Consider the following 12,335-nt stretch of genomic DNA (forward strand, 5'->3'; position numbering starts at 1 on the left):
GTAATGGTTGTTTGATTATTTCCCTAGAATTTTAAATGTGAAGAAATTAAGCCTTTTAACAATGTACTTTGGATTAGCTAGTGCTCCAAAGAGTTGGATAAAGAGAAGAGTTACTTGAAAACTTGGCACATGTATCTCTTAAACGTTTTATTCTGGCTTAAAAGATAAATGTATTACAGATTATTCAGTGGATAATTTCTCCCTGACACTTTCGTTCAATGCCAAACTTTTGATGCAGGACCATAAAAAGGCTAGCATTCAACATGGGATCTTTCTTATCAACCATCTCATCCTGTTTTACCTTTCTCCCATAGAATCTATTTCCTTCTAATATATCACAATTTTAATTTATTTGTTAGGCTTATTTATTATCTCCCTCTCTCTCTGGCAAGTGTAAGCTGCACAAATATTTTCCCTATTTCTTTTTTTTAAAGATTTTATTTCTTTTTAGAGAGAGGGGAAGGAAGGGAGAAAGGGAGAGAAACATCACTGTGTGGTTGCCTCTCACACATCCCCCACTGGGAACCTGGCTCACAACACAGGCATGTGCTGTAACTGGGAATCGAACTGGTGACCCTTTGGTTCACAGTCCTGTGCTCAATCCATAGAGCCACACCACCCAGGGCTCACTATTTCTCTTGAAGATTAGATTTTTGTGATAGAAAGGTGTTTGAGTGCAGATTGCGCATGTTTGGAAAGGCTTTGCTTTCCCAGAAACAAGTTTCCCTTGAAAAGGCAACCTTCCCACTCTTTTGTGTGTTTTTGTTTTTGCATTAAGATACTTCAGTAAAGTGAAGGAAAAATTGGAAGCTTGGACCTTCCAGTTAATGTACACTATTGCCCCACCCCCAGGATGTTTCTTTCACCAAAAGATGTTTCTTTTTGGTGTTCTTAAGGGAGATCACAAGAGAGCGCCATGCTTAGTTTTAGGCAGACAGAAAGTCTGAGAGCAAATCAGAAGACTAGTGCTTTGTCCTTTAGGGGATGAACCGTGGAAGGGTTATAAGTCTGCCAGCATGTGTATCAAAGCACAGGATAAATATTGAAAAGGACTTATTTTTGTGTAAGTGCAATTTCTCATCTGTTTCATCTGCTCAGCTGGAGTGGCAGTAACATCAGATGGGGCCAGGCTTTCCGACTGCGGCATCTCACCACAGGCCACTACCTGGCCTTGACAGAGGACCAAGGCCTAATACTACAAGACCGAGGAAAGTCAGACACAAAATCCACAGCCTTCTCCTTCAGGGTATCAAAGGTAAGGTCTGATGAAGTGGACTTTGACCTTGTTCTAGAAGCAAAAGCTCTGAAACCTATGACTGAAAAGAAAGTAGGCTGGAACAAGATGCAATTGGAAATTAAACCTATGATAATCACTTCCTTCTTATGTCTTTTTTTCTAAATGAATTTGATTTTATTTATTTTTTTAATTTTTAAATCATGTTTATTCTATTACAATTGTCTCAATTTTTCCCCCTTTACCACCTTCCACCCATCCCACCCCCATCCCCCGCTCCCACAGTCAATTCCCACTCTGTTGTCCATGTCCATGGGTCATTCATACATGTTCTTTGTCTAGTCCCTTCCCCTTCTTTCCACCATTGTCCTCTTTCCCCATCCCCTCTGGTCACTTTCAGTCTGCCCCATGTTTCCTTGCCTGTGGTGTATTTTGCTCATTAGTTTATTTTGTTGAATAGATTCTACTTATAGGTGAGATCATATGGTATTTGTCTTTCATCAACTGGCTTATTTCACTTAGCATAATGTTCTCCAGTTCAATTCATGTTGTCGCAAAAGGTAGGAGAGCCATCTCTCTCTCTCTCTTTCTTTCTTAAATGCAGATTGATTTTATTTATTTTTTTAAATGTCAAAGTTAATTATAAAATATTAAAAAATTTAAAACCATTATAAAGTCTCAGCAATTAATTGGGTTCATAGAGGAATGTGTACCTTAGATGAAAGTTGACATCTTAAGAGAGAGAGTCTTTAAAGGAAAATGAAAAACCTGCGAAAATGAAAGTATCACAGGAGTGGACCTTGTTGCTCAGAGGCTAATTGAAATTATTGATGTTAAATACTTAATTCTAAGTATTTTTTACTACTTTTAAGTTGTATGCTTCATTCCTACAATGCAATGGTAACATGCAGCTATGGTTTCATTGGTGCATTTGTTTAAATCAACAAAATGGTTTCTTTCAGAAAGATTCAGAGAAGGCATTTTTCTGGACATGACATCTTCTCAGCATTTTTTCTATTATACAGACCTACTCGTACCTTCCTCATCCTTTTCCCAGGTCATCTCTTCTCTCTAAACCTCTTAGTTCTTGCCTATTCATCCCCAACCTCATAAAGAGTGAATCTTGTGTTTGATAGGTTGACCCCAAATGTGCAGCTTTGTCATTTGACATGTATTTAGACAGCTATTTTTTTTAACCTCCATCCTGAATGTTCATCCAGGTTTTGACTCCTCATAACTCAGAGCTGCATCTCGTTGGGTGGTCAGATTGCAGGATGAGCTAACTCTTTTACTGTTTATGCTCTTGCAGTTGTCCTAATTTCCCCCTCTTCATTCCCCTCTACCCAGCCCTCCTCTGGCTTCCATAGTAATTCTGCACACCATTGTCTACATCCATGGGTCCTTCTATATTTTGTTTGACTAATACCTTCACATTCTTCCAGACAGTCCCCATCTTCCTCCTCCCCTCTTATAGTTATCAATTTATTTCATGATTCCATGCTTCTGGTTCTATTTTGCTCATTATGTTATTATGTTCATTAGATTCCTCTTGTAAGTGAGATCGTGGGGTATTTGTCTTTCACTGCCTGGCTTATTTCACTTAGCATAATAGTCTCCAGTTCCCTCCATGCTGTCGTGAAAGATAGGAGTCCCTTCTTTTTTTCTGCTGTGTAGTATTTCACAAATGTGTAGTATATTTATACAGTGAGTTTTTTAATCCACTCATCTACTGATGGTCACTTAGACTGTTTTCAAATCTTGGCTATTGTAGATAGCGCTGCTATGAACATAGAGGTACATAAGTTCTTTTGAATTGGCATTTCAGGATTCTTTATATTCCCAGTGGTGGATTTCTGAGTCAAAAGACAGTTTTGTTTTTAATTTTTTGAGGAAATTGCATACGGTTTTCCACTGTGGCTGCACCAGTCTGCATTCCCACCAAGTGTACTAGGGTTACCTTTTCTCCACATCCTCACCAGCACTTGTTTGTTGATTTATTAATGATCATCATTCTGACAGGTGTGAGGTGGTATCTAATCGTGGTTTTAATTTGCATCTCTCTGATGCCTAGTGATGTTGAGCATCCTTTCATATGTCTATGGGCCATCTGTATGTCCTTCTTGGAGAAGTGTTTATTCAGGTACTTTGTCCATTTTTAATTGGATTGTCTTCCTGGTGTTGAGTCATATGAGTTCTTTATAAATTTTGGAGATTAGATCCTTGTCCAATATATCATTGGCAAATATGTTCTCCCGTACAGTCGGTTCTCTTCATTTTTTTGATGGTCTCTTTAGTTGTGCAAAAGCTTTCTTAATTTGATGTAATCCCATTTGTTTATTTGTTCCTTTATATCCCTTGCCCTAGAGAGATATATCAGCAAAAATACTGCTACAAGGGATATCTGAAATTTTACTGCCTGTGTTTTCTACTAGGATTTTCATGGTATCACAACTTACACCATGCTTAAACTGCCCAATCTCATCCGAGCTTGCGTCTGATGGACAGTTGGATACCCCCTTGCTTTATGATTGCTCTGGAGAGATCATCCAAGCATGAGAAAGGTTCTGCACAGGTGTTTGCAGGGTTATCAGGGAGTCTGCTCCTCATGAGAGGACAGCTCAACATCTCCTTGGGGAGCTTCATCTCTGGATTCATTCTTCATTGCTCATTTCCCAAAATAGATTCTGATTTATGTTCTCTACACAATTTCAGTAAACGCTTGTTGATGATTCTCTTTGTGTAGGACTCAGCGTGAAGCTGACAGCCCAGTTTTCTATGGGGCAGCTCAGCTTCTTAATGAATCAGACAGCGGTCTTTGAGCACCACCCTTTTGTGAGGAGGGGGCTCAGACTCCTTTCCCACCCCCTCCCTTTCTATGGTACTATAGTCTTTTTAGGCAGCAAGTCTCTTTGGCATATAGGTTTTCTCCCCAAAGGTGCCCTGAATCAAAAGTAGGCTTTTTCCTTATCATATTTCAGACATTAAAAAATGTGAGCTTCTTGCCCTAAATTCCCCTCAGAAATTATTTTCTGCTTCTCTTTCTGTGGCTTTTTGGTCCCTGGACTTCATTCTGGTTTTCCAAGCACATCCCTTTCATGCTACTCTCACTTTTTGTTTTGTTTTGTTTTTTAAGATTCCCAGCACAAGAAGGATTTTAAAGTCAAATTTATATCTGTGCAGTAAAACATTTTGGCCTCCAGGAAGTGGTTTTAGGGCAGTACAAATTGCTACAAGAATCAGTGAAACAAAGCACTGGAAGAATCCTAAGAACAGAGACAAACAAGGTCACATTATTCCCTGAGAGACAATTTGGACATGGGGTGTCAGAGGTGAGAGCAGGTAAAGGGAGGTGGGGGGGATGGATAAGAAGAAATGACTCATCATGGCTGGTGACCAGGTAAATACCTTTCTAAGAATGGCAGTTTGGCTTTTTCCTTATTTGGATGCTCTACCCCAGTCTCCTCAGCCCGCTCTAGAAATGCTGACACTGAGGTCTTTACCATTTCAGAAAGGGGCTCCCTTTATGATAGCAGATGAATCAGGTGGCCTTCCAGAAAGCTGACAAAGCCTGCTCCAAGGGGACTCTCCCATCCCTTTCCTTTCTTGCCTCAGCCTGTGGAGCATGGCTCAGTGCTATACCCTGGTCTCCGGGGAAAACCAGAAAAGATCAGAGAACCGTAGACAGTCCTCATAACACTTCTTCCTTTTGGCACCATTTCTGGCCTGTGAGCACATTTTACCCTCAAAAGGCTCATTGCCTGCTGTCCCCAGTCCCTCTGTTTCCATGCTCATGGAGATGAGCAGCTGATGGCTGAATGTCATCGAGGTACCATGGGGCTGCCAGCATAGCAGAGCTGGGTGTAAAAGTCACCCTGGAGTCACATCACCCTGTGCACTTGGCAGTGTGGTTGCGTTTTATTGAAGTTACTATGCTAGAGGTTTTAAATAACTCTCGGGGCAGCAGTATTCATCCCAGCCACCTTCATTCCAGTTTCAAAGGAGCGGAAATTAAAATGGCCTAGGCTCTGTCGCAGGTCAAGAAAGGGCTGAATTCCCACAGAAGGCCGGGCCTTCCTTGGGACTTGTGTGAGCAGGGCAGTTGGCATCTGAGCTGTGAAGCCGCACAAAAAGAGAACGTGTGGGGAGCGCACAGTTCTTCCATGCACAATCCAAAGAGCTCTTGGGGAAGAACAAGAAAGATGCCTTGATTTCTCTGGGACTCCAGCTTCCTCCTAAGTAAATGTGTTCTTACATCATGTGGTAGGGGCTCTCCTCCGAAAGCGGGCTCTCCAGAGTGCCTCTGCCCACTGGGGAACAGTGGTGTTCCCCATCAGAAAGAGATTGTGGCTGTATTTTTCAATGGTGTGAGGGCATTGAGCCACCTTGCACGTTCTTGCCTTTCCAGGTGTTACATGATGGAGCAGATGGCAGACAATGGGATAGCACTTCAGGTTCTGAGTGGCGGCGCAGGGGTGGGAGCACTCAGTGGGCAGACAGAGGGGAAGAGAGAGCGTGCATTTTTGCCTTTGTTAATGGAGTTGGGTGGGGTATCCTTCTGATCCTCTTTGCATGCTGGAGAAGCTATAAGGCAGAAAAGAGACTGCTGGAGAGCACTGTCTGGGCTCATGTGTTCAGGGAGGACACTAGGTGAGCTGGGCTGTGAGTCATTTGGCAACAATGGGCTTCCCACTCCGTGTTTCCTGTCAGGTTGCATTAGCCTGTGACAACCATGACTACTAAATCGGGGGCCTTGGAACGGCTGCAAGAGTGTGTTAACATCCTTAGCAAGCTGCCCGTAAGAGGAAGATGGCAGGTGCCCCTGTGAATCTTGAACAAGGGTGTGAATGAGCCATAATGGAAAGTGTTCAAGGCCAAGCAGCTGCTACAGTCATTGGCGTGGCCTGGCTCAGACGGAATGAAACTGAGGTCTTTGAGTGAGCTGTGTGAAACAGTGTAGAATAATGAGCAGCATGTGATTCTGGTCAAAGTTTTTTCCCCTGTCCGTCAGCAGGATGATCCACATCAGACCAGAGATCTGGGTTATAGCGGTGCCTCCAAACTGTAGCTTCACACATTACTCCTGTAACCTGGAAGGGGAGTGATGGAAGCTAGAGAGTGGTCTCTGGGTGCCCTAGATCTGGCCTGGACCCTGATCTGCTGTGTGAGACCTTGATCTTTTTCAAGTTGCACCTCATTAATAGCCTGTCATGAAGATTAAGGTCTGACCCCTGCCTGCCCTTTCATCATATCTATTGCCACTCTCATGCTGCCTTGAGTTCTAGCATATTCTAAATATCGGCAGTCTTCAAACATACTGTTTTTTCCTCACCACTCCAACCTATACCTAAAACGCCTTTTACCCGTCCACTCACCTTTATTAGTGAACTCATCCTTCCACGTGAGTGGCAAGTGCCCTTTACAAGGGGAAAGCTCTTCCACTGTCCTTCAGGAGGCCCTGTTCATGATTCCGTTCCAGGCATCACTAGCCTGGCCTGGAGCCCTGGATGACAAGGACCACGCATGTCTTTCCCTTAGTGCGAACCTCAGCACCCCCTGCACAGAGTGTAGCATGTACTACATTTGAAAATTGCTTGCTGAGGGGATACATACATGTGATTATACACTAAAAAAAAACAGAATGAAATCCATTTTGTTTTAATCCCTGTCATCTTTATTAAAGTATTCTGTCATCATGGTGTAATCATTTGTGGGCCATAACACTCTTCCTATAAACATCCAAGAAGAGAGAGTTATTATTTTGAATATCTAAGTCACATATCTTTGAATTTGATTTCACATCATCTTCACGGTTTTGACATTGCAAGGCCATTCCCCAAGGATTGTCAGATAATGTGATTTAATACTTACCCTGGCACTGCTGCCTATTAGATGTCATGTCTCAACATCAGTTTACAACACTGAATTCACTTTAGAGAAGGAAAAATTAATAGTCCAGCAAGTCTTATATCACATAACCATTTATTGTATAGCTATATTTAAGACTATTTCCTAAGTCTTGAATAAATGATTGAGATAGAATCTCAGATTTTGCCTGTTTCATTGCATAAGGGCATAGAGCTAAAAATTCCCCTTTAAAGGAAATGTTTCCTCGGTGTATGAAAACATGAAATTCTATTTAGTCAACATTTATCAAATATCGACCATGTACTAAGCACTGTGTTCTGCGCCACATGTGACTCCCCTACCTGCGTTTTGAAAACTGCCCACTGGTCTCGACAGGGCCTGCAGAGCATCCCCTCAGCCTGGATCCACATGAGTCCTTTACCTCAGTGGCCCAAAACAAGATGGCAGCCGGGCTACAGGTGCATCTCTCTCTCACAAGATTGTGCTAAAGTAGTGCCTTTTGTGCCAGGCTCCTGGCATGTTCTATTTCCTCATCAGGTTATCAGTTGGGGAAAGAGAGGGTATGGAACAAAGGAGGGGGGAGAGGAAAAAAATTACCTTAAGAATCAAACATCTATAGACCACACCACTTCCTGAAGTTTTATTTTAAGTAAGCCTACAAAGAATTTTTAAAATTTGAACTGATGGCTTTCCCAAGTGTTTATTGTTTAAAGTGGACCAAATAAGCAGTCAAGGAAACCATGGGCTTTGAAGTAGGAGAAACCTGGTTTTGAATTTTGGCTCTGCCATTTGCTGTTCAGTATTGATATCCTTTCTCATTTAAAAAAAAGGGAGGAGGGGCGGTGAAGAACTGTGTTTGGAAGGATTGTTGCAAGGATTTGATGAGACCAGGAAGATGACCTGGGAGTCTGTCTCCTTGTGCATGGAATGTCAGCAGTGCTGCCTGCCTGAGGATGACAGTAGGGATTGAAGGACAAAGATGGAGGAAAGAGCCCAGCACAGCGCCCTCCGCTCAGGCGGTGCACCCTCCCTAGCGAGGCAGACGAATCCACCCCTCTGCATGCTGTGAATGATGGAGGCCCTTCCTTGTCAGCCACCCAGCAGAGGCTTTGCGGCCAGCCAGGCTCCAGCAATGTTCTTGCAAGGCCATTCTGAGACCTCCTATTCGGGGTCAGAAATTCAGAAGGGCACCCTCCTATTGGTGGCCAGAAATGAACCCAAAAGTGATTTCTCAAGTTTCTCCAGAGACACCTAGGAAGGAGTGGGCTAGCCAGGGCTTTCTTGATGGCTTATTCCAGCATCCACCAATGGGACCCATCGTCCCGTATCTACTTTTCTTCTGAAACATGTTTACAGTCTGTTACAAGAGAACTTTGTTGCTCTCTGTGGGCACAGATGGTTTAATTGTGTCAAACTACAACAAAACAGTAAACATGAATCAGGACTTTCTCTGTTCAAAATATACTATATACTAATGCCATTGCCGACAGCTCATGTGTCTGTAGCCGTCTTTCATTTCAATCCATCTTTCACGTTGCTGCTGGAATGATTATTCTAAGGTGCAACCCTTGTGTTATCTCCCTACTTAAAACTCTCAGCAGATTTTATTACTTATACCAGTTTTTCCATAGAGGTGTTCCAAACAATAATTCTATGAAAAGAAAATTTAATGCTGTGTTAAACAGCTTAACAGGTTATTTTTCTTTCTGTTGTTAGCTTTTTACTGTAGGACTCATAGACTCCATATTACACAATCCTGATGTTCCCTTTGACTCATAAAAGATGTCTTACTTGTCCAAAGTCCTCTTTTCCTACAGAACGTTTGCTAACATTGAGAAACATGAACCTATAGGATAAAGTTGAGTCCTGTTCAGGTCCCTTTCAGGGCTTCCACCACTCTCCTTCCCTCACTGTGTGACTCTGTCTCGTAGAATGCTGTCCCCTTCCATAGCCCCCTCCTCTCCTCTCCTCCTAGCTGAGCTCTCACCAAGTGTCAGTCTTGAATACAGTCATCCCTAATTGCCCAGGCAGTGCAAGTTATTCTCTCTTCCAAACTCCTATTTTGCCTTGAATATAAACCCCAGCACCTCATTGTCATTAGGACTTATGTCTGAAAGTTTATACAAACCCAGGACCACCTGGGCCAGGTGGTTTGATTGGTTGGAGCACTGGCCTGTAAACCAAAAGATCGTGGGTTCAATCCCTGGTCAGGGCACAATCCTAGGTTGCAGGCTTGATCTGGTCGGGGCATGTATGGGAGGCAACCAATCAATGTTTCTCTCTTTCTCTCCCCTTCCCACTCACCTGTCTCTAAAATCAATAAACATATCCTTGGGTAAGGATTTTTTTAAAAGCAGAGCCATTTTCCATAAAATAATAGCATATATTTTCAACTTCTTTATCATAGCCTTCGAACAACTAAAACATGAACACAATTGATATGTAACTATGATAATGGTAACCATTCAAAAAATTATGTTCAACTGACAAATGAGTTTTAGATTTGTACTTAATTTAGGATTCTATTTCATTACTTACTAGAAAATTGCTCAAACTCTGCAATTCTCAGTTTTATCACTGATAGAGTAGGAGAAATAAAAACAATAGGGCCATTGAAAGGTTTAGAAAAAGTGTTCTTAAAGTGTTATGTATAATGCATATATCATTTTGTGAGTCCTTAGCAAATTCATATGATGAGGTTGTCATTGTGAAGGGCTTAGCAAAATACGTCACTCAAAGTAGGCACTAGACACTCATTCCTGTTCCCTTTCTTGTCTTAAAAAGCTTAAATCAATCTGGAGAGCAGCAACTTAATCACCTTAAACCAAGTACTTATGTGGTAACCATGATGTGGTCATGAGCATTTCCTTAGTAAGCTCTCAGTGAAGACGGGGACAATGGTTACTATTACCTTTCAAAACATATTAGAACTCGTAACCTGTTCCTTCTTGGAATCAGCTCATTATCTAACACAGAGGAGGTTGTGCAGATAAACAGAAAAATTGATGCCCACAGACTAAGAAAACAAAAACAAATTATTTGCAACTTATTTTAAGCAGAGCATTGTGTGGAATACAAAGACATGCAAATCCCAGTCTTGCCCTTGGAGAATTTTTAGCCTAGCAGGAGACAAGAAATGGACCAGCAAAGGGCTCATATTCCAGAAGATGGTAAAGCCTTCAGGGAGGTGGAGCAAAGTTCCATAAGGCCAGAGAAAATCCAAAGGTGATCTGGGAAAGGCTTGATGGATAAGATGCACATATGCAAAGGTGAGGCAGGGGAGTCCCCAGAAGAAAGTGTCATGTCCGTAAAGACCCAGAGGAAGGGAACACTTGACATATCAAAGCAATATAGTCCCATTTGATTAAAGCGTATAGCATATACGATGTTAGAAATGAGAACTGTACTCTGTAGGAACTGGGGAGTCATTGAAAGGGAGTGATTGGATTAGCCCTGTCCTTTGGAAAGGCTCCATTTCCAGGAGTAGAGGGGGTATATCTGGGGCCATATTTAAGTGAAAACAGAGGGGAGCATTAGTTCATGCTCAGGTCCGAAGGAGGTCACCAACGTGCTGTCAGCCAGGCCAGGCTTGTCTCCATCATGGACCACTCGCACTTCTTAATGATGTATTGCCGCTGTTTAGGTTTGGGTTGAACTGGCTTTAGTGTTGGTCTGTCTCTGTGTTTTAGATTTTGTTGTTGTTGTTCATACTTTAAATTAGAAGAAGCCACTGCAGTGACTGTCAGAATTTTGAGAGTTGATGCTGCTTTATAAAAAACAGAGAGACATTCCATTCTATAAAAAAAAATGACCCATTTATTTCAGAGACACCAGAAAAATAAATCCTAGAATTTTTTTCTTGGCAAAGTTATATTTATATAAGTGAAAAGTGAAAAAAAAATTAAACAACCGTGATTATTGATAGTTTGGGAGCATACACTATTTTAACTGTGAGCTCTTGCGATCAGTGTAATTATTTACATTTATCTATTGTGTTGTTTTTATTTTGCTGCACTCCCTGTGGTTACAGAACAGGCTAGAGATGAAGACTTTGACATATTTAAGTCTGTTACTGGCCTGAGTGCCTACAGAAATATGGGTATTTCTGAAGTGAAAAATCAAGTATTCATTGTTTTTTTTTTAAATAAATGCACTCTTAACCAGTGGCCTACAAAGAAATCCTAGTATGTCAAATTTTATTTTCCCATTGGCTTCTTAAAATCAGAAATAAGTTCCTTTGGAAATGTTCATTTTCTGAAAGAAATCATATTTAACAATCCAGCATATGTCTCAACATACTCTTAAAATAAGAATTTATTGTGAAGTGTTAGCATTGTTCAAAATGATCCTATAAATATGTGCAAAATAACTCATTTTACTTCCATGAAGGTTTGAAGGGAAAAAAATAAGAGCTGAAGTGAAATATATATTTCAAAGAAAAAATACTCGTATATATACATATATTTATTCCTTTAATATGTTTATTAAGTAATTGATAGGAGCTGTATTCTCTGAACTAGGAATGCAAAATTAATTTAAATCTGGCCCATTCCTTTGATTCTTTTATAGCCTGGCAAATGGAAAGTGTCATGTAAATAAGCACATTCACAATTAGAGTTGCTAACTGCTCAACAGAGGAATGAGGCTGTGTTGGGGAAATTCAGGTAGAGAGACTCACTCTGAAGGTGCATCTGAGCAGGTGACGGGAGGGTCAGTGGGAGTTTAGGGCAGTGGGAAAGAGCAGTCTCTGGAGCTGGACTTCCTGGTTTAAACCTTGGCTCTTTCACTCCCTATTGAGTGACCTTGGACAAATCAGGTACCTTTATTTTCTCCTCTGTAAACAATGAGATAATATTTGTAGCTACACCAGAGGCTGCTATGAAGACTTAATGTGTGTAAACAAGTTAGAGCACTGCCTTGCCCATGGTAGAGCTCCGTACACATGCTGCTCTTGCTCTGTCATTAAGAGGGGGATAGAGTTGCCACAAGCAGAGGGAACAGCACACAACATTTTTTTATTCTGAAAAAAAAAATGCTACCTAGCTCGTGACTTTTACAAATGAGCAGTTTAACACAGAAGCAGAGAAGAAATGGAAATAGAGTAGAACCATGCAGCCCCTGATGGAAGGAAGGGTCAGAGGTACCACGCACAGGTCTACTTCCAGCTCATTCTGTGACAGGCACCTCAGGTTGTCACCAAGGGTAACCTAGTTCGCAGTAACCCCTTTCTTTCTGG

General features: G+C 41.5%; 1 protein-coding gene across 1 annotated transcript in view; it reads left to right on the forward strand.

Annotated features, from left to right (window-relative positions):
• Window positions 1–12,335, forward strand: part of RYR3 (ryanodine receptor 3) — a 509,318-nt gene that overhangs the window by 239,603 nt on the left and 257,380 nt on the right. The window contains 1 exon segment of the mRNA XM_054565625.1: window positions 1,099–1,255. Within this exon segment, the coding sequence (XP_054421600.1) occupies window positions 1,099–1,255 (157 nt within the window).

Source organism: Pteronotus mesoamericanus, unplaced genomic scaffold, assembly GCF_021234165.1.
Source record: "Pteronotus mesoamericanus isolate MK-2021 breed Mesoamerican mustached bat unplaced genomic scaffold, CSHL_Meso_final contig_164, whole genome shotgun sequence".
Taxonomy (NCBI): domain Eukaryota; kingdom Metazoa; phylum Chordata; class Mammalia; order Chiroptera; family Mormoopidae; genus Pteronotus; species Pteronotus mesoamericanus.